Consider the following 22,439-nt stretch of genomic DNA (forward strand, 5'->3'; position numbering starts at 1 on the left):
ATATACACACACACACACACACACACACACACACACACCGATGTTGGGAAGGTGACTTTTAAAATGTATTCCCCTACAGATTACAGATTACACACACCAAAATGTAGTTTGTAACGTAATCCATTAAATTACTTAAAATGAGTAATGTAATCTGAATACTTTGGATTACTTGATTTTCTGTAGAGAAGCAAAGACGAGGATATTGTAACATAAGAAATTTTATCTGCTAAAAGAAAATAAAAAGCCCAGACTTTACTGAACCAACTTAAAAATATTACTGATAGAAGACGAGGAGACACGTCCACGGAGGATGATTTAGTCCTGGTTTAGTCCTGGTTTAGTCCTGTTTTAGTCCTGTTTTAGTCCTGTTAAATCCTGTTTTAGTCCTGGTTTAGTCCTGGTTTAGTCCTGGTTTAGGTCAGGTCCTAATACCGCCGTGTAATCCATTTATTTCAACAAAGTAACTGTAATCCAATTACCACTCACTGAAACAGTAACTGTAACTGAATACAGTTACTCATAATTTGTACTCTGATTACATAACTCCGGTACATGTAATCTGTTACTCCCCAACACTGTACTACACACACAATACTACAAACACATAGGACACACACACATTACACTGTACAGTGTGTTTGTGTAAAGACACCACTCTCCAACTCTCAGAGGAGAACAGGAGCTGCATCTAAAGAAAAGTGCAACATCTGAGGAAAAAGTATCAATGTGCGGTCCATAATACACGCTCTTCAAACATCTCCCCTCCATACATATGCACAAGCTCACACTGACGCCTCAATAAACACACACATGTTGTTCTAATACTATAAAAAGCCCTCGCAGTATCCACCTGTAGTCGTACAAATAACAGCTTTTATAACGTAGCAACGCAATCACCTGGAGTCACCTGATGAGTTAATGGTATATGGCAAAGCTAAACGTTTCCATGGAGACAAGCAGATGTCACAGAGTCTACCTGAAAAGTTCCATAGTACTTTCTTCAGCACCACAAAACGGCCAGTATCTGGGCTCACCAGACGCTGTTGGGGGTGAGTCAGTGTTGATGCACGACACTGCTCACGGGGATGACACACAGATTTATGTCAAAAATCCCAAACTATCCATTTAAGTCTCTGTGACAAAATTGCCCTTAAGTGATTTTAGTCACTGATTTACATTGGAATATTGTGTCTGGTCTCTCTGTGGCTGCTGCTGTGGCCTCGGTGTTTTGGTCATTTAAATGTTGGTATTAACCCGCGACACAGGATGTTATTCCACTATGATGGAGCCTTTGTCCTGTCTGGTATCATGTCGGTGTTTTGTGAGATTTCAGTGGATTTCGGGTTCTTCCGGGGGCGGGGCTAGTGGTATCACTCGATCGAGTTTGGGTTTATATCGGCTGTTGGGGTTTGAGACATTTCTTCTCGTCGTTTGCGCGCTCGCTGCATTTGACGCATGTGACTGTTGAGACGTGTCCCGCTCACTCGTGTTGATTCGGTATCGTGACTTGTTTTGGCACTCTGCGATGAACTGTCACTGTGTTTTGTCACTCTGACAGCGGCGCTTGTGTTTGCAGCTTCATGTTCAGTGCACAGACAGCGGTGCTTTCTGCACTCAGCGTCATTACACTTGTTAAACGAGAGGAGTCAGAGAGCGATAGAAACCTTCTAACATTCACCAAACAACAAACAAGCATGCAAATAGAATTTATCACAGTCGGAAAAGTTATTGAGCTCGTTAAAAGTTATTGTACGATTAATTGATTTATTGATGATCGTTACATGTATACTTGGTGCTGTGTTTTGTTTCATTCACACATTTAAAACAAACTCTGCAGATTTAGACTGAGTTCTTCTCTCAAACAGAAAACAGTCTGACCCTGTTTGCACTGAAACAAATCCACGTATCACCGTATCATCATATCGGAAACGATCTGTGTCCACACACGTCGTTTCTGTTTTCGCAAGTCTTCCCTATCCACACAGCTTTGAGCATATTTGTTTACGTTTTACAGCGATGAAACTTAAAACTACATGGCTCATTTGCATAAACTGAGCGCTCAAAAAACAGCTCGCTATTGTGCGCTGATGTAGTTCAGCTTCTGTCGGACTAAAGGACATGACTCAGTGGAATATGAGTGTTCTTTCTGTGACAGAGGGGTGTTCTGATGATGGTGAGTCTGTTCTGTGTTTCTGTCGCGTTGGAGATAGTTCATGTTAAACTTTTCAGAGATTATACGTCTGCAGGTCGTACACACAGACACACGTTTATATGAATGGACATATATTCAAGTCTCTTAGTGTTTTGGAGGTGAATTACTTCGTGGCGCACAGAACTACATCAGAGTATCAGTGTTTTCAGGCGTCCACACAGAGCTGGATCAGATCTGTACTGCTTTAAAGTCACCTGGTGGCAGCGCGCAGTGATACGAACGGAAAGAAAATAGTGCCAAGCGATTATGAGGTCTGACTTTTTAGGCGACGATGGTTTTGTGATGCAAATGTATCACTCTTTTGAACACAGATTGTTTTGAGAAGGAAAACACTTTATTATACAGTCCCCAGTCAACTTGCCGGACTACGGCCAGTATCTGGGCTCACTGGACGCTGTCGGGGGTAAGTCAGTGTTGATGCACGACACTGCTCACGGGGATGACATACAGATTTATGTCAAAAATCCCAAACTATCTCTTTAATAATCCATTTTATTTATTGCTTTGGTTGTGTTTGATTCAACAATGGTTTATTCAAGTGTATTTTTGTGAACAAGTCCTCGCTGTCAGTCAGACTATTTTTATTTAGGCCTGTTGTTTTTGTTTGTCTTACAGTTCCTGTGTTAAATGTTGTTTAGAAAGTAAGGTTTATTGATCTTTGAAAGGGTGTATTTGCATTTTTATTCCATGGTCATTATAATAGTTGAAAATGGTCTCAAAATGTCAATATTATCGTTTATCGCAATAAATTCTTGGTCATTTAATCGTCCAGCAAAATCTGTTATTGTTACAGGTCTTTTATGATGAGGAAACTACAAAAGACTACACAGAAAACAGTGTAATATGTGCCCTTTAAATATAGAAAGTATTTTTTAGCCAGTGTCTGTAAGTGTCTGTGCACATACTCGTACTCTCCGCTCACGTACACACTTCAGTTTTTCTCACCTTGGACAAATCCTTCAGATTAATGTATCATTTCTTCTCCACGGCACAGAGCTTTTCAATCCTTCACAATCGTGTTAGTTCTTCTATTTTTTCAGCGATTTGATAAAAACTGCAACCTTTCTTTTCACAAACTCCTCTCCTTGACTTTCTAATGAACACGGGACATTTGAGGCGTGGGCACCGCGGCGACCAGTTCAAATAGAGCTGAATAAAAAGATCGAAAATGTAAAGGTGTAAACTGTTAAAGTGAAATGTTGGGTGTGTTCGTTTAATACTGTGGTTTGGTAAAAGCTTGGAGGCATTAAGCAAAGTCATCACCCTGTTACAGAAAGGTTGATGGTTTGAATCCAGCCCAATTCATCATGTATGCTGAGTTTTTGGGCAAGACACTAGACCCCCACCCCCCCCCTGGCTTGGTTCAGTCCTGGTTAAAGCCTGGTTTAGACCTGGTTTAGTCTTGGTTTAATCCTGGTTTTAGTTCTGGTTTAGTGGTTAAAGCCTGGTTTAGACCTGGTTTAGTTTGGTTTAGTTCCTGTTTAGTTTCTGGTTTAGTCTGGTTTTAGTTCTGGTTTAGTCCTGGTTAAGCCTGGTTTAGTCCTGATTTAGTCTTGGTTTAGTCCTGATTTAGTCTTGTTTAGTCCTGATTTAGTGCTGGTTTAAAATTGGTTTAGACCTGGCTTAGACCTGGTTTAGAGCTGGTTTAGACCTGTTTTAGTCTGTTTAGTCCTGGGTTTAGTCCTGGGTTTAGTCATGATTTTAGTCCTGGTTTAGACCTAGATTTAGACCTATTTTAGACCCGGTTTTAGTCCTGAATTTAGTCCTGGTTTTAGTCCTGGTTTTAGTCCTGGTTTAGTCCTGGTTTTAATTCTGGTTTAGTCCTGGTTTTAATCCTGGGTTTAGTCCTGATTTTAGTCATGATTTTAGTCCTGGTTTAGACCTAGATTTAGACCTGGTTTCAGACCTAGTTTTATTCCTGGTTTTATTCCTGGTTTAAACCTGATTTAGACCTATTTTAGACCCAGTTTTAGTCCTGACTTTAGTCCTGGCTTTAGTTCTGGTTTAGTCCTGTTTAGTCCTGGTTTAGTCCTGGTTCAGTCCTGGTTCAGTCCTGGTTTAGACCTGGTTCAATTTTGTTCAGTCCTGGTTTAGTCTTGGTTTATTTCAATTGGTTCGGTTTAGTCTTGGTTTATTCCTGGTTTAGGTTCAGTCCTGGTTTAGACCTGGTTTAGTCTAAATAATCGCTCATTACGCTCACCTAATAAAAATAACTAACTTTGAACAGTTCAAATTAAATTGTGATGTGAACATTCATTTGACAAGTGTGAATGAACTTTGAATAGTCATGAAAGTTGAATTGCACAACACTACGAATTCCATGTTCTTTTGCTTAAATGCATTGTTTTGTCATAGCAACAGCTTTTGGACATCGGAAACTACATATCCTATGATGTGCAGAAAAACATGAAAAGATATGTTTTTTACTTGAATTCTTGGGATTATGATGGAAATAATTCACACCAAAATCATGTCAAGGTATTTTAAAAGCAAAAAAGTGTCCTATCTACAATTATATCAGCCTCTCCAAAATATTGCAATAAATATCTTAACGTGAGATGCATATCATGATAATATCGTACCGAGAGATTTGGATATCGTTACATCCCTTTTTGATATTGTTGTGATGTTTTGAGTTTGCTGCAATATCGATTACTGCATCGGTCAGTATCGCGATATCAATACTTTTGCGATATATTGTGCAGCCCTAATTTGCACGTTTGATTTGGTAAAACGTTTTTATCACTGGGTTGTCACGGTTTGTGTGTCGATGGAACCAAATTAGGTTTAAACTAGGCTTTCATTTTTCATTTTGCATTCAGGTTCTTGAATAAAATTTGCAGATGCTATGGGAGATTTGAAATAAATATGAAAACGTATGATCCTTTTTTACTATTTATCCACTGGAGCTGACACAGGGAGCCAGAGCTGCTGTGACGGATCGAATTTTCCACAACGACCATCTTAGGAAGGCCACTTTTCAGAGAGACTTTTTCCTCCTTTTAGATTCTGTAAAGAAGAAGACGACGAAGAAAATAGCTCTTATACAGCTGTAAATACCATGAACAATGAGTGCCAGACATTAACCAGATTGCGACACATTTTCAATCAACACGTATCTCACACCAAAACACAAAGAAGCAAGTAACAGATTGCATCTTCTATTAGCGCGCATTTGAACAAAGAGGTAGAAGAAAACCTTTTTATTTTTTTAGAACTCAAACCTACCCACCGTCTGACACTACCTAATCTGACACACATCATCTGTATTATGTGTTGATTCTTCACAGATACTCCTCCGCATGTCTCACTCTCTCTCTCTCTTTCTCCTCTGTACTCAGCCGTTTGAGTGTGTTTCTATGGCGTATTAATATTTATGAGAAGATTTAACGCTGTTGGCTTTTACTGCCGGGTCCCGCGTCTCTGCACTTTATTAATATGATCAGGACAATGTCAGCAGAACGCTTCACAAGTTATGGTTATGACAGAGGAGGTAAAACTGGAAGGTGTGAATAAACAGTTTGCGGATCGTCTGGGGCTGATGCTTACAATGCTGCATTTTTACAATAACTTGGTTTAATAAGGATATTAAATACACGTGGTGGGTTTATAGATTTGCATTAGCGTTACGCAGTATTGGAAAATTTTGTGATGTGCCAGATGGTGGTTAAAGGGCCCATATTACACTATTTTCTGAGCTGTTATAATGTTGTTTCTTCATCAAAAACAGACCTGGAGTTGTGTTTTGTTTCATTCATACATATTTAACACACAAACCCTGCATATTCCGGTTGAGTTTTTCTCTCAAACTCAAATAAAAGCCCACTCAGTTCCACCTTGTGATGTCATGTGGTAAGGCTTCAGTGTGTTTTTAAACGCCATAGACCTTCACTAGAATCATTTAGATAATCTCAGCCCTAGAATTGCCAGTCTCTACTAAACAAAAAGTAAAAGGTAGCTGTTAACTTGAAAACTACCACTACATGACATCACAAGGTGGAACAGAGCATTTTGAGCTTTGGAGATGTAGACAAACTAATAAAAAAGAATTACTCAAACAAAACAGCACGTATGTTTTGGATGAGATAACAACATTACCTCAATCAGTTTTGTGAAATATAGGACTTTTAAAGGTGCATTGTGTAACTTTTCTGGTGGAGAGTCCATCAAATTCTTTTATCCATGGAGATGTTATTGCTTTGACTGGAATGTTTCAAGTATGGCATTAAACCTTTCTATCTTCATGGTGACCAAACCAGGCCAGATTACAGGTCAAATCTGTGGAGAGGCGACCCTGATCACAGTCAGAATGTCAGTTTTTTCTAGGTATTTTGAGCTATAAAACCACCTCTAATTGAGTAAATATAAAGTAGAGCTGTTTAATGTCATAATGTGGAACATTACAGGCAGAGCAATGACATCTCCATAGAAACAAGCAGGTGACGGATCCCCAACCAAAAAGTTACATAGTGCACCTTTAAGTAACCATGGTGGATTTGCAGATTTGCATTCGCTCTGCACGAAATTTGGAAATATTTTGATGATGAGATATGACTGTTAAAAAAACTAACTAAATAAATAAAATAACTAACTGTGATAATGATGGTATACAGCTCGACATTGTGATGTTAATTTTCAGTGAGCCTAATGTTAAAACAATGGAGATTTTAAGATGCTAATGTTTTCTGACACTATAGAATGATAGATTGATGACAGATGAATGATATACTTTGACATTTTGTGTTCAGAATGTCAAAGTCTTGTAGAAAGAAGTCAAAATTTTATATGCAGAATAGGAGTCAATATAACACTGTGGAAGACAGACAGACAGACAAATTCTTTATTAATTCCAAGGAAAATCCAAGTATATATAAGAAAACGTATGATCCAAAAATGTTTCACTTTATTATTATTTGGTTGTCATTTGCTCCACAAACTTCCCCGACCCACTGAAACTCTCTCCCCCTCCACATCAGAAACTCAGAGTCTCTAAACACCTTCAAAAACTGCTCAAAACCTTTTCCTCACAGCCTCCAGCCCCACACATGACTACTCCTTATTACTGTTTTGTCTGTCCTGTCCTTGTTTTAGTGTTACTTTATTGCGAAGCGTTTATGTGTCACCGTGAAAAGCGCTATATAAAACCAATGTATTATTATTATTATTCGTTCCCACATTAATCTTATGATTTAAACTCTTATCAGATGACAGTCATGGCACAACTTTCTGAAGCTATCAGAAAAAAAAAAAAAAAAAAGATTTCAATTTTGTTTATTTATGCTGGCAGAGAACATGCTGAACTTTGAGCCAGGTTTTAGTTTCATGTGGATAGGCCCACTAATTACAAAATTATAAACCAAGACTAAAATATGCAATCTGACAGTTAAAGGCAAATTCTATCTCTTCCAAGTCAAACTAGTTACTCTTGAATGTTGTAAAGTCATGCATATAAATGCTTATAAAAGGCTTATAAGATACTTAAAGGTCCTATATTATGCAAAATTTACTCAAAAACAGACCTGGAGTTGTGTTTTGTTTCATTCACACATTCAATTCAGTTCAAGTTTATTTATTTTGCACATTTAAAACAACTTCAGCTGACTAAAGTGCTTCACCTACAAGTTAACAAAACAGAAGAAACCCAGTTAGATAAACATATGTAAAGATAACATGTGAAAACTACAATAAAAACACCAAGATAACCTGACTAGTACTAAATGCCAGGGAGAAGAGGTGCGTTTTCCTTCTAGTCTTAAAATACAGACTGAGAGGATCTGACGGGAAGAGGACGGTTGTTCACAGTCTGAGCACTTTTTATTTTTATTTTAACTTTTTATTATTAGTCTGTCTAGTCATCGCCAAAGCTGAAAATGCCTTTTAATTTTAGTTCAGTAGAGATTGGCAATTCCAGGTCTGAAATCATCCAAATGATTCTAGTGAAGGTTTAAAAACACTTTGAAGCACTTCCTGTATTGCCGCATGAGATCAGTGTTTTCTGTTTAAGAGAAGAACTCAGCCTAAATGTGCAGGGTTTGTGTGAAACATGTGTGAAAGAAACAAAACACATCTCTAAGTATAAAAAAAAGTTTCAAAAGGAGTGCTTCCTAGCCTGATTCATCAGCCGGTTTTACTTCGTTTTACTTTGTTTCACTTTGTACAAACCATTTGACCTTGCAGACGTAGATTTCATTCGCTTAGGAAGAAGGACAATAACGTTTTTCCCCTTGATGAAATTCACCAAACATTCTCTTTATTCTAGTTTTAATTCCTAGATCTTGGGAATCGTTGACAACAGTGAATACATGACTCTTCATTGATTGGCTAGTGCCCAAACTTGCACTTCCAGGGTTTTTGCGAACCGTCTATTGTATTTTGATTCCTGACCTAGATGCTGGAGAGAAACAAAATTGAGCGGAGGCACTTCAGCCTGGCTAAGCGCTTCCTGGACCTCCAGAGGATAATACGCAGTAGAGAGAACGCACTGGTGCTCTTTGGGGAAGGGAAGTCAATATAAAGATGCAAAAAAAAACCAAGGCACTCACTGGTTAAAATAAAAATACCTTTAGCAATTTACGGCATGTCTTAATGGACAACTTACAAAGTCCAAACCAAACCAGATCCCCTGAGGAAAGTCATCGGCTGAAACATGTCGGGACTTTGTAAGTTGTCCATTAAGACATGCAGTAAATGAATAAAGACATTTTATTTTACAACTCCAGGTCTGTTTGTGATGAGGAAACAACATTTTAACTTAACATATTGCAAATTAACATTTAATGAGAGTATGTGTGACACAAGCTTCGATTGTCTGACAGCCCAGATGAAGAAGTGCTGTTGTCTTCTGTAAACAGGAGCTGATATATTGATCCTTGGTTCGTCTATTTGTTTGGTCTGGCTCTCCATCACTCAGTCTTGGCACCGCACAGTGGCAAACTCACCATTAGAGACTGAGAGGCCACAGGGCGTCAAGTGTCCCAGCCACATAAATAGGAAATCAAGTAAAGGACAAGCAAGGGCAGATTGGTTAGTAATCAAGCCGTGTTTCTAGCTGGTGCAGGGCAACTATTTAACATTTTTATAGCAAAAAGAAAACTTGAAAAAATAGGCATTCTGACTGTGAGCAGGGTTGCCGCTCCACAGATCAGACCTGTAACTTGGTCTGGTTTAGTCTCCATGAAGATAGAAAGGTTAAATATCATACTGGGCAAGTGCAAATTGGTTAGTAATCATGCAGTATTTCTACCTAGTGCAGGGTAACTTAAAGCCCACCTTGTATATAAAAAAAAAAAAAACTAAAATATTATCTTTTTTTTTTTTTTCATTTGAGTTTTTTTATTAGACCCAAGAATATAGAAAAACAGGTTTGCATCTCCACAAACCTGACTCTTAATAGGTTTGAAGGAGGTGCTCATTCAGCTTGTCTCCATGGAAATGTTCCTTTCTCAACGGAAAATGTTCCCAAGTGTGGTTTTAACCTTCTGTTTCCGTGGAATCAGAGAGCTGACAGTGCCACCTCTAAGGAAGTTACAGTGTGTTGCTTTAAGTAAATTAAGTAAACGTGTGTGTACATTTTGAAGGTAAAAATAGCAGGTCAGGTTTGTTAGTTTTTTTTTTTGTTTTTTTTTTGTGAATAGACATTTCATCTTTTCTCATTTCCTTTTAAACTCTCTTCTACCTTTTTTCTACTCTATCAGACTCTTTGGTGATGGTGGCAGTTTGTATCTATCTGCGTTGATTCCCCATTCATTCAAACATCATAATAAAATAATAATTAAACATAACAAAAATATGATTTAAAGGTGCGTTGTGCAACTTTTCTGGTGTCTGATGTCATTGCTTTGTCGGGAATGTTCCATGGTATGACATTAAACATAGACATCTTGCATTTATTCCTTATGGGTATTTCTATTGCTCAAAAGTACAATAATAAATCCTTCTATGAATAGGTGCGACTCTCCACAGATCTGACTAGGAATGTATTGTAGTGCTGTAACCTGCTTGTCTCCCTCATGATAAATAGGTTTAATCTATACTGTGGAACATTCTAGACAAAGCAATGACATTTGGAGACCGACAAGTGGTGGATCCTTTACTAGAAATGTTACGCAGTGCACCTTTAAAAGTATGTTTTTTATTGTTTTTTTCATGTTCTGTAATCTGGCCCATGCTTCCAAATAACCTGCAAACCGCTTTTATTTAGATTTTAATTAGACAGATAATACTCTGAGCTTTGACTGTTACTTGAACTTCTTGGGTTCTTTTTAAAGACGATATAGTGGGAGATGTATTTACCTTGCTGACATGTTTTGGCTTCAGAACTGACTTGGTGGCTTGCAGGTCAACAAGGTAAATCTCCTTCTGTCAACCAAGCTTGTAATGTGAAAATGTACTGTGATATAGTAAAAAGCCTTCAAAAAGTCTGAGGCACTCTGTCGGAAATAGAATAAAAGTCCTCTAATGGTTACATGGGCCTATTCTCCTACTGTATTGTCTTTAAAAAGAACCCAAGAAGTGAATGTACAAAAGACAAAATGAACATTTTTTGGATTTGACAAATGCAGTCAGAACTCAGACTGAGAGAAGCACTTAGCTGTAAAAGCCTTACGAAACACAAACGCCTCCAAAAACAGAAGAACAGAAGTCTCCCTTTCTTCATATGAGGACACATTCATAGAGCACTTAGTACATTACACATTGAAGGACAGGTCTGTTCTGAAGCCAGTGAAGCGGTGATTTAAAAACATGAACTAATCCATGTGTTTCTCCCTCTGGCTCTTCATCTCCACCTCAGCTCCTGCTTCAGAAGACATGCTTATTCCTACTCGTATTATCTGTAAGTAGAGACATCCCTTTACCCTAAAGATTCATCCTTGTTGGTAGAAAACTTGACATTTTGACCCTAAACAAAACATGAATTAATCTTGCAAGACAATGCAGTTGGGACTAGCATTATTACCATAAACTAGTCTATGAGTATCAAAATAATGAAAATTAGCAGCTCTGCTCTGGAGATCAACAATTCAAAACAAAATATCTGTTCTTATTGGTTTAAAGTCCTCTGTATGGTGAAACTGAAACTCATGAACAGAGGCATGGAAGATGTGAAAAAAGTGCTTTAGGTTCACTGCCACCTGATTTTAGGCTGTGTCCGAATGCCCACCCAGGCGTGTTAAAGTCAAATTCACAGAGAGCCAAAATTAAAAACTGGGACTAAGTCGTGGGCCAAACTAAATATTTATTGAAAAAATTTAACATCTGCATGTTTTCTCTTCTTTTGAGATATGTAATGTTTAAACTTTTCTCATTAAAATAAAAGTTTAACAATAGTTTTGCTTAAACATTGAATCCAGAACAAGCATAATATAAAAAATAGCATAATTTTAAATAAATGACATCTCTATATCCTATCTGTAGCCAGCATGCCAGCTCTAATACATATTTGATATAATCTCGCGGGCCAAACATAATTATATTGCAAGCTAAATTTGGCCCGGATCTGAGTTTGACATGTCTGCCCCAACCCTTCACTCACTACATAGTCCCGCACTCTTTAGTTGACTATTTCGTGCCACGTATAGGTCACGTGAGTCTGGCACTGGGTGAAAAAAGTCTGCTAAACTCAAATAAAACATGATTTCTATCATAAATAAATAATGATCAAGTCAGACCTGCACACAAGTGTTTATGGTCTAGTAATAACCAGGTTTTTGTCACGCTAGATCTCATGTAAACAGGCTGGATTGTCTGCCTGATATGTGGGGAAAAAAAACTAAAAACTTTTAACAGCTCAAACTTACACCATAATGATTTATTTGTTTTATTAATTATCAGGATCAACAGTGCGATAAACCAGCGCTTCTGTCTGCTTCTTTCAATGGTGTGTCCAGTTTAAGACCTGTCGCTGAACGTTGTTTTTCCGACTCTCGCAATGCATTGTTGTCTGTATTGACGGGTCTAATGATCACCGAAATGCAATACATTTCAAGGTGAACTGTGAGAAATTTTGAGTGCACTACAATTTCTAGTAGTAGGAAATAGCGTGGATATTCAGACGCAGCCTTTGTCTGGAAACCGAAAGCATGAGTTCCATTCTGTTAAATTAGAAATACATAAACATGAGAACCAAAATAACTCCTGCATACTCTACCTGTTAAATTGTACTCTTTGTTCTTTAACTAGAAAATAATTGCAGTGTTAACCTCACCCCGTAACGGTCACTGTAATTCCCTGTTATCAGTCTGAGTCCATTTCCTCCTTCTAAAGCCCTTCTAATGGGCCCTATCTGTGAGTAGACACTCCCTCACCTGAAATACAGAGCTGTGATTCCCTCAGAGTCAGATCTCTCTCCTCCAGCGTCTTCAAAGTGTTGGAGCCTAAGTCCAAACCAAGTGTAACTCTCATCAGTGCAGAGCCTCAGGTCTGACAACAGGAGGCCAGGCTTTCTGACCTCTGCAAATCACTCTGTACTCACTGGGCTACAAAAGGGAAGGCACACGTACATACACACTTTACCATGTGTAGATTGTTCAGACACTTTTCATAATGCAGTACACTTACTCTTACAAAATACAGTCTAAATTAAAATTATGTTAATAGAATATGAGCAGGACCAACCAACTGATTTCCAACCAATTGTCACCATAACTTGTGTTTTCTCAAATAATTTTTTCAAGCGTTCTCATAATCTCTCCCCTGAATCATTTGTCAAGTGACCAAAACAGCGATCTGCACGAGTCTGCAATATACAATTCTGACACTGATCTGCATGTTGCGTTCTCCTCCTGTACCTCGAACTGGAACGCTCTGCAAAAACGCAGACCGGCTCACCTATCTTATTAGAAATGCTGAAATGTTAAGACATGTTTTGTATAATTTCTAATCTTTTTTGTAATTATTTTATGGACTATTTTGTTCCAATATTGCTGGTTCAATTGAATGTTGAAAAGAAAAAGAAATGGGCTACATTTACATAATCTAAATAGGCGACTTATGGATCCTTTTATTGCTGGTTCAATTACAGTTTTTCATTGTTTAAAACTTGAGTAATACTAATTGTTCATAGAGACACAATCACTCAGTCAACAATAAAATATCCTTATTAATTTATTTTCTATTGACTTGGGTCGCGAACGATTGTGGCTTTGGGTCGCAAGAAAAAAAAGTTTGGGAAAGACTGTTATATAGGATTGAACATTGATACAGAGAATACTTATCTAATGTTCTGTTCCAGCATCAGAAGGTTTACCGTGACATCAGGTTTAATATTTTGCCCAATATTCTGCTCATCACCTCACAGCCAAATAGTTCCTTCTGTAGTAGTCTCTAAACAGCAGATCAGTGATGGGCCTGGGGCTGTTCTGGAGCTGCTCTGGAGCTGCTCTGGGGGCAGTAGTGTCATGGCTCTGGTCCAGTCCACAGCAGCTGGGGGTGGCTCCAGGATATTTGAGTCTGTCTACAGTCTGTCTGCCTGAAGCTGCAGTACAGGGCTACACTGGAGCTCTGACAATCCACTGACAACACCAACAAATGGCCCTGCTCGGCTCCATGCAAGCCCCTGACATGCTCCTCAAGTCTCATCTGTTAAAGGAGTCGTTCTTGAATGGTCCAAACCCTGAGTACTTGACTTTGTACTTGTGTGGCTGAGCGCTGTACCCAAGTTGTTCCCATGTATCTGAGCTAAACTTCTAGTGCAGATATACTGAGTTCAAAATAAGTCAACTGCATGCTTTTTGTACTTAATTATAAGCCATTTTATAGTCTGATGATCAGGAAGTGCGTTGTGAAAAGCTCTTAATAATTAGGACGCTCTGAATGCAGAAGGTAAGCGAGGAATAACATAGGACTGCTGCAAACTGTTTACAATGAACTAGTTTTGTTTTTCATGCTTTATGGTAGTAAAAATCAGATAATTCTAAATATTCCAGATTAGAATTTTGGTCTAATTTCAAACATATTTTACACAAATTGGACAAAACAGATGAGCAAGGAAGAGTGACTACAGTATTATGTTCATACAAACATTTAGCTCTATGTACATACAAGTATATAATAAAATGTTAATTACGTTTGAGAGTGACAAAAGATATTTAGAACCTAATTGATCTGGATTGCACATATCCTTTTATTCCACTGATTCTTACTGGACGAGATGTATTTTGATCTTATGCATGTTTGAAGTGATTCTGACAGATGGTTTCATTCTGTGCTCCTAAATTTAGGCCTGTTATGACAACTAATTTTGAAGTGCTATATATTGTTGAAGTAAATATGGAAGATAAACAATAATACTGAAACCCAAATGAGAATTATCCCTCAAAAACTAATTGAATAATATTGTAAATAAGTAAATGGCAGAATGCAATGCTTAAGAAGTTTGTATCTACAGTGTAATTAGTCATAAAAGTTCTTAATTCAACTCTCTACAGCTCAAATCTCATTGCAGAACAGAAAAATTGTCTATGCCCCTGATATAGTTATATTTGGCTCTCGAGATCATATCATATATGTATTAGAGCTGGCCCGCCGGCTACAGATAGGCTATAAAGACATAATTTATTTAAGAATGTGTTACTATTTTGTAATATGCTTGTTCTGGATGCAGTGTTTAGGCAAAATTATTATTAAAAATGTATTTTAATCAGAAAAGTTTTAACATTACATATCTCAAAAGAAGAGAAAACATGCAGATGTTGTTGAAATTTTTGAATAAATATTTAATTTGGCCCACGACTGTGAATTTGAGTTTAACACATCTAGTCTAAAATTTCCCAGTAATACAAATAAAAAGTACCTACGATAAATACTGACCTTAAAAAAAAAAAAAAAAAAAATTCCATCTCTCATGTATTGAACTATAAGTCATGACAAGCCGACCCAAATTCCTCAAAATATCAGATCAAATCCAATTAAATTTATTGTCATTACACTTGTTCAAGTACAGTGCAACGAAATGCAGTTTTAACATCTAACAGTGCACAATCAGCAAATATTAGAGAAAAATTTACATATGACAGAATCTTGTAAAAGAGCAAAAGCCATCAAAGCTCTCTTCTCCCAAATCCACGCACGATTACACCAATCATCACCTGTCAAATGCACTGCCATTACTCCTGTCAGTGCAGCGGAGTCCATGATTCTCACAGCGGTCGCTGTTGGAGCGACCTTAGATTTTAATGAACTGGCTCCACTTTCATTAATCAGGGGTTAACACCACTCACAATTTGTCATTTAAACTGTTATCCCTTCAGAAGTGAGTTTGGTCGGTATGGAGATATATATAGGCTTATCTTGTCTTGAATATTGACATTTTGTTACAGTCTGGTCCATGGTTGGTTAGAATTAGCCCTCCAACTGAAGGATTCATACTTCTAATCTCACCACAATCGATAAAAGGCCCCATATAACAAGATTTTCTGATCTATGGTACATCACAAATATACCTGGAGTTTTGTTTCATTCACAAATCTTTAACATAAACAGTTTTACACTACATATTTAGGCTACGTTTATATGATGATGGTCTGAACAGAAGACGCAAAAGTGGTGTCGCATCTTCACTTTTTATTCCACGTTTAGACAATCATTTTTGGGAGGAAATCTGTGTGCATACAGTGACGCAAAAGTGTGTGGAATTCGATTGGGTATGCATGCCAGGCAGCTCGGTGGTGATGTATGTGACGTAAACGTGTACGCGACGTGGGCAGATCTGACCAGAGTTTTGCGTCTTGGGCAGTGTCGACGGAAGCGCTGAGTGTGGTTTCAGATTTTTGCGTTTTCGAGCCCCAAAAACGTCGTCACCTTTTAAACGAAAGGCACTTCCGATAAAATATTTTGTCGTTTTTACCCGCAAGTGTTCTCATGTAAACATACCCTTAAGCTTAATTTTCTTTTCTAGTTTACTTTTCTCAAACAGAAAACACTTTGTTCCACCTCATGTTGTCATGCAGTAATACAGGAAGCGCTCCATCGTGTTTTTAAACTCTAAACACCTTCATTAGAATCATTTGGATGATTGCATCTCTTGAATTGCGGTGGTGGAACAGAGCATTTTGAGCTTTGGAGATGTAGACACTAATGATAAAAGGTTTGCTCAAGTTTGTGAACTAAATAAAAACCAACTCCAAGTATGTTTTTGATGAGGTAACAACATTCTAACATGGTTTAAAGCTCACAAGAGTGAATTTCTGAGATATAGGACCTTCAATGGTGTCTTCAATGTGCTATATCTCTTTTATAATAAAAGAATAACAAAAGGTTTAATGGGTGATTCATTCAAATGCTTTGCCAAGTTTCATCAGAACAATACAAACTGGTCACGATGAGAGCAGTGGGCAGTGAGTTTGTGGATCTGCAGGGGTGTGCTTGTTTTGGTGATCTGACCGTGCCTCTGGGTGTGTTAAAACCGCCTGTACTGGGAATACACAGTGTTAACTCTGAGCCACAGTGAGGGGGCGCACTTCTCTGTGACCTATCACGAAGCAGCCTCTGATGAAACCACTTTCGAAACTACAAAACTCAAAAGGAATCCAAATAGTTCACCTTATGATCTTTAATCAACTTTAATTTGTGTTATTGAAGATAGTTGCGAGCCAGATTGAAGGGCAAATGAAATAAAAAATCTCTAATTTAAGACATTTGTCAAAGAGCTACAGTTTTGTGTCAGGAAGGAACTCATGAATACTAATCTCCAGTCTTTCATGAGGGGTCATATTATTTTAACGTCAAACCAGAGAGAACATTCCAGGAAGTATTAAGTTTATTTGGACAGTTATGAGAAATTGATTTTGGACAGTTTCCCTTGAAATAAAACGCTTTGTGTAGGGCTGTATTCCCTTAATCATTTAGTCTGTTGATGGTGCCTTAGTCGAACAAAATTTGTGTTGATCAATGAATTATTGTATTTAGTGTTTAAAAGTCTATATTACGCAAAATTGATTGATGTGAGCTTTTAGCCATGTTTGAATGTTTTTCCCTCATCAAAAACATTCCTGGAGTGATTTCAAAGCTCAAAATGCTCTGTTCCACCTTGTCATGTCATGAAGCAGTAGTTTTAAGTTAACAGCGACCTTTTACCTTTTAGTTCAGTATAGATGGGCAATTTCATGGGCTGGAATGGTCTAAATGATTCTAGTGAAGGTGTGTGCAGTTAAAATCACATCACAAGGTAGTACAAAGTGTTTTCTGTTTGAAAACCAAATTGAAAAAATGGAAAACTATATATTTTTTTCTTCAGTTCTTGATTTTGTGCTTAATGAGTAATGGAAAAAACTGATAATGTTTCCGTGACTTAAACTGCGATGCCGGACTTTTGGGGTGCATATGGACTGATCCCTGGACTGATCCTGGACTGATCCCAGGACTGAACCAGGAGTGAACCAGGACTGAAACAGGTTTGAAACAGGACTGAACCAGGACTGAGTGTTGGGATGGGCCCGGAGGTGTGCCTGTGTAGACTGTCGGGTGATCGGGACTGAGACCAAGACTGAGAGTGGGACCAGACTGGGACTGAGTGTGGGAACAGACCAGGACCAGACAGGGACTGAGACCGGGATTACACCAAAAGTGAGACCGGGACTAGACCAAAAGTGAGACAAGGACCAGATCGGGACTGAGTGTGGGACCAGACCAGGACTGAGACCGGTTTAATCCTGGTTTAGTCCTGGTTTAGACCTGATTTAGTCCTTGTTCAGTTTTGATTTAGTCCTGGTTTAGTCCTGGTTCAGTCCTGGGATCAGTCCATAAGAGTCAAAATTGGATGAAACGGGAAATGGTCGTTATCTGTTTTTTTCCATTATTCATTTAAACACCAAATTGAAAACTGAAAAAAAAAAAAACTAATTATTATCTGTTTTCATTTTGATTTTGGTGACAAATAATGATTTTATTTATTTTTTTCTTATTTTTGGTTTTATTTTGAAGAACAAATGAACAAATGATACACAAATTATTTAGCCACGCCCTCTTTAAGTAGACTAATTGGTCGACATGGCAACTCTTTAGTCAAACGAGAATTTCTTTAGTCTTGACTACAGCACTACACTTGTGACCATTTCATATTGTGTAGTTTTCTGGTCACACTGTGTAAAGTGATTTTTCATATGGGGTCTAACAATGTACCAAATCCGCCTTCGCTCAAAACGATGTATTCAACTAGGTAGGTGAAGAAAGGGTCAAAAGTTATCAGGAATAGAGCAGGAGAAAAGGGTAGCAATAATGAAAAAGCAATAGGACGGAGCGAATGTTCATCCTTTAATAATTTTCCTCCGTCAGAGAGAGCAGAACCTCCTGTCCTCTGTGAAAATCCGCTGTGTGATTGGAGCTTAGAGTGGCCCATAACTCTGTCCCTCTGCCTGCCACTCTGGAGGAGAAATAGAAAGTGAAGAGGCCACAGCATAAACACGGAACAAAGCACTGTGTTCAAAGAAGCGACAAGACTGAAAATTGTTCCAAATGGTAAATGGGTTGCTTTTTATACAAACATCTTCTTTATTTACCATTTCTTTTCACAGCGCAGGTCAAAAATGTACCTGGAGTTGTTTTGTTTCATTCACACATGTTTGAGTAATCCTTTATTATTAGTCTGTCTACTTCTCCATCCACCTTGCGATGTCATGAAGTGCTAGTTTTCAAGTTACCGTATTTTCCGGACTATAAGTCGCTCCGAAGTATAAGTCACACCAGCCCAAAAAATGCGTAATTAATTTTTAAAAAAAAATCAAAATTGCACTTTTTGGGGGAAATTTATTTTATAAAATCTGAGACCAGGAACTGATTCATCTTGAAAGTCAAGTTATAGTAATAATAATAGAACAGAGAACAACAGGCTGTTAACGTCACATATGAACAGTTCTTCAGATAACTGTAACATAAACAACAGAACAGAACAAGTTTAACAAACTCTCCATCTCACTCCAAATCACTCAGTCCATTGAATTCTTCATCCTCAGTGTCACTTCTGAGCAACTCCATGACCTCTGGAGGTAAACAGAGCCGCTTCCTCTTCTGTGTAGCTGTCGTCAGACTCAGTATCAGTTCCAGTTAGAATTATTCTGGCTTTTCTGAATTCTGACAGGATGGTTTCGGTGTCACTGAAGTCCAGGCTTTGTCGATCCATCCAGTGACTTCCAGGAGAAGTTGCATGGCGCACCTTCCTGGTTGTCACAAGTTTCTCGCTCACTCCAAACTTTCTTTCTGCTGCTCAATTACTGTTTTTGGCTGCATATTTCACTACTTGCAGCTTGTAATCTGAAAATTGTAAGTTTTCAGTGGTTCAGAAGTAGTGGTGTAATCGACTGACATGATCCCAGACAGGACAGCGGCTTTTTCTGCAGGAGACTTGCGCAGTAGAGCAAAGTTACAGTGGTACAGGAGTAATAGGAGCAGCGGATATAGAAACCTAGAGCCTCTCGCGGCTGTCAGAGTGAAAATTTTAATATATAAGTCGCACCAGAGTATAAGTTGCAGGAGGACCCCAAACCATGAAAAAAGTGTGACTTATAGTTCGAAAAATACGGTACTGCTTTGAAAAGAAATCAAATATAAGAAAAAAAAGAAAAAATAAACACAACACAAAGCACTGTGTTCAAAGAAAGGACAGGATTAAAGAAAGTTGAAAGAAGAAAATTGTTTCCAAATGGTAAATGGGTTGCTTTTCTATACAAACATTGTCTTTATTTTCATTTCTTTTCGAGGCAGTTCAATATCAGGCTGTAATAAAATAACTCTTTTACTATGGATCACGGAAAACAAAAGTCGAAATTGTTACAAAATGCTGTTGATTGAAACATCCTTTACATCTCAGTGTTCTCAGAATCACATTATTTGAAGTGCTTTTTCAGCTTTCAGTTTGTATGCTCAGAGGCTCTGCAGGGACAACTCTCCATCAGACTGTATAGATTTTCTGTAAGTACGTCTCCAACCCACAGGAGAGACTAAATTGGCCAAGTGTTTGAGTGGAAGGGGCTGTTCTGTCTGCAATATGAAATCGCTCGGAAAATCCCATAAGGTTTCTCCTCTTAATACTTACATCGTGTTACACCTTGACCATTACAGATCCCAAATTATTTTTTTGGCTTTCTGAACTATGATTGATATTTCATGTTACACAGTTTGGAAAAGTCCAGTGAGAGTAGTTTAGTTTTGGTTTCTGAGCATGGCTGTGTGCTCTTTAAAGCTTCCATCTGTAATAACACAAGATTTGCTCACTCACCCCTGATGTATTCTCATATATCGCCACTAGAGGCAATCTATGTTACTGCTGTCTGATAGTGGACCCGCTTTGACCTCACAGTAGAAGACCATAGAGCACAGTTGAACCATGGATCTATTAAAATAACTGGATAGGGGATTGCTGCTTGTAGCTGCCTCCAGTTGACCTAGTGGTCCCTCACTTAACGGAACTTAAACGGAAAAAATCCCATGAGCTGAGAAAGGATTTTTCTGTTTGTGTTCGGCTGACAGGACACCTACAACTTTCAAAAATGTCGGATATGTTGGCGATTTTTACCTATTTTTGGATCATAAACGTTTTCTCAGCTCAAAACCCTTCAGTTGTCTTAAAAAAAACGCTTTATAATCGTTAGTTCTGCTCTGATTGATCATGTGATGCATGAGACTGTGCTCCGAGCGTGCCTTGGCATGTACCCGCGGGAGAAAAGAGCACTACTGCACATGCTTGGTCGGCCCACAGCCACATGAAGTACCGAGTTGGGTTTGGCTAATCTGGAATCATGCGCCTTTGAGCCCATTGACTTGAATGGGCCATTTTTAAACCCCGGGGCTTGAGTTGAACTTGAACAAAGGCCGAGCGAGGGGAGGGGGGTCAGGTTTCACATCTGCTATCTACTGGTGAAAGAAATCAAATAAATTTGTAGATGGTAGCTTTTTAAAATTTAAAAAGCTCTTCTTGGGTACATGTTCCACTGATGTTGGAAGTTTCTCAGATGAAGGGTGAAGAGGACTGGGGTCAGGACAGTCCCTTGTGGGCCCCGTAGTTTTCATTCTGTGTGTGTTACAGTTTTCATGCATGTATATGAACAAAATAACATCCATTTATGACAAATTTATGGATCACGGTATTTTGGATTCTACTTAACTTGCGTATATATATACTTTTTTTATCTTGTGTTTTATGTCAGATGATACCAGATTGTATTAGCTGGCTGTTATTTCTCCGTCTGTCGCCTCAGTGGTGTCAGTTCAAAAAGTACAACTGGAAATAGCCGTTTCAGATCGATGAACAGATGGAAGCTGCAACATCTCAACAGTCTGTGAACGTTTATATAGGAGCGAACTGCTTGGAAACAGTAAAACAATTTCAAATGTTCAAATGCACCAAATGATATCAGCTCTAGACAATGTTCCAGTTATAGCGCAATTCCACCAATAAAGTTTTTTTTTTTTTTTCTTTTTACCCCAAAAGTGAGTGAGTGTGTGCATTTGTGTGTGGATGTTGAAGACATTTTCAGTCATGCATATACACTTTTTTCCAGTCCATTTGTCTTTATTTATATTTATTTCTCCATATCTCTTTGTTTATAGGAAGTTGGCGAAGAAGCAGAAGGAGACAGCGAGCAGCTCCACGCAGCAGAGGGAGATGGGTCCAGTGACCACAGCCGACAAAAGCACCACAAAAGTCAGTACACTGCACAAAGACGACCCCTTCTCCACCTCCAACCAGGAACTCAACGGGTTTGGTAAGCACATAAAGCAATGTGACGTGATGTTTTATCCACTGATGTGTTTACCCATCAACCACCAAGTGTGTTGTTAGAATGTTAGTAATATTTTTGCATTACAGTGAAGGCAAAACTCTGCTCTAAAAGTTGTGAAAAACACATAAACTTATTGAGTGAATAATTAGGACTGCCGCTAAATGTTTAAAGTGAACCAATTCGATTGTTTCAAGTTTCAAGTACAACACCTTAAACGCAATGGTCCTATATTACTTAAAAATTTAGTCTTGTGAGCTTCAAGCCATGTTATAATCTTGTTACCTCCTCAAAAACATATGTGGAGTTGTGTTTTGTTTAATTATTTTATTACTAGTCTGTCTATATCTCCAAAGCTGAAAATGCTCCATCTACCTTACGAAGTGGTAGTTTTCAAGTTAACAGCTGCCTTTTACATTTAGTTCAGTTGAGATTGACAATTTCAGCTATGAAGTTATCCAAATTATCCCAGTGAAGGTGTCTGGAGTTTAAAAACACAACTGCTGTATTGCCACATG

The 22,439-nt window shown here is 38.2% G+C and overlaps 1 protein-coding gene across 1 annotated transcript in view; it reads left to right on the forward strand.

The window, feature by feature from the left end:
* The window catches only part of LOC110164036 (receptor-type tyrosine-protein phosphatase T-like), a 153,128-nt gene that overhangs the window by 48,582 nt on the left and 82,107 nt on the right, over positions 1-22,439 (forward strand). Inside the window, exons 4-5 of the mRNA XM_055160283.1 lie at positions 886-1,049; positions 21,752-21,906. Coding sequence (XP_055016258.1) covers positions 886-1,049; positions 21,752-21,906 — 319 coding nt within the window. The remainder of the gene's footprint in view (positions 1-885; positions 1,050-21,751; positions 21,907-22,439) is intronic.

This window comes from Boleophthalmus pectinirostris, unplaced genomic scaffold, assembly GCF_026225935.1.
Source record: "Boleophthalmus pectinirostris isolate CB_2022bp ecotype Guang Dong unplaced genomic scaffold, ASM2622593v1 HiC_scaffold_3, whole genome shotgun sequence".
Lineage (NCBI taxonomy): Eukaryota > Metazoa > Chordata > Actinopteri > Gobiiformes > Gobiidae > Boleophthalmus > Boleophthalmus pectinirostris.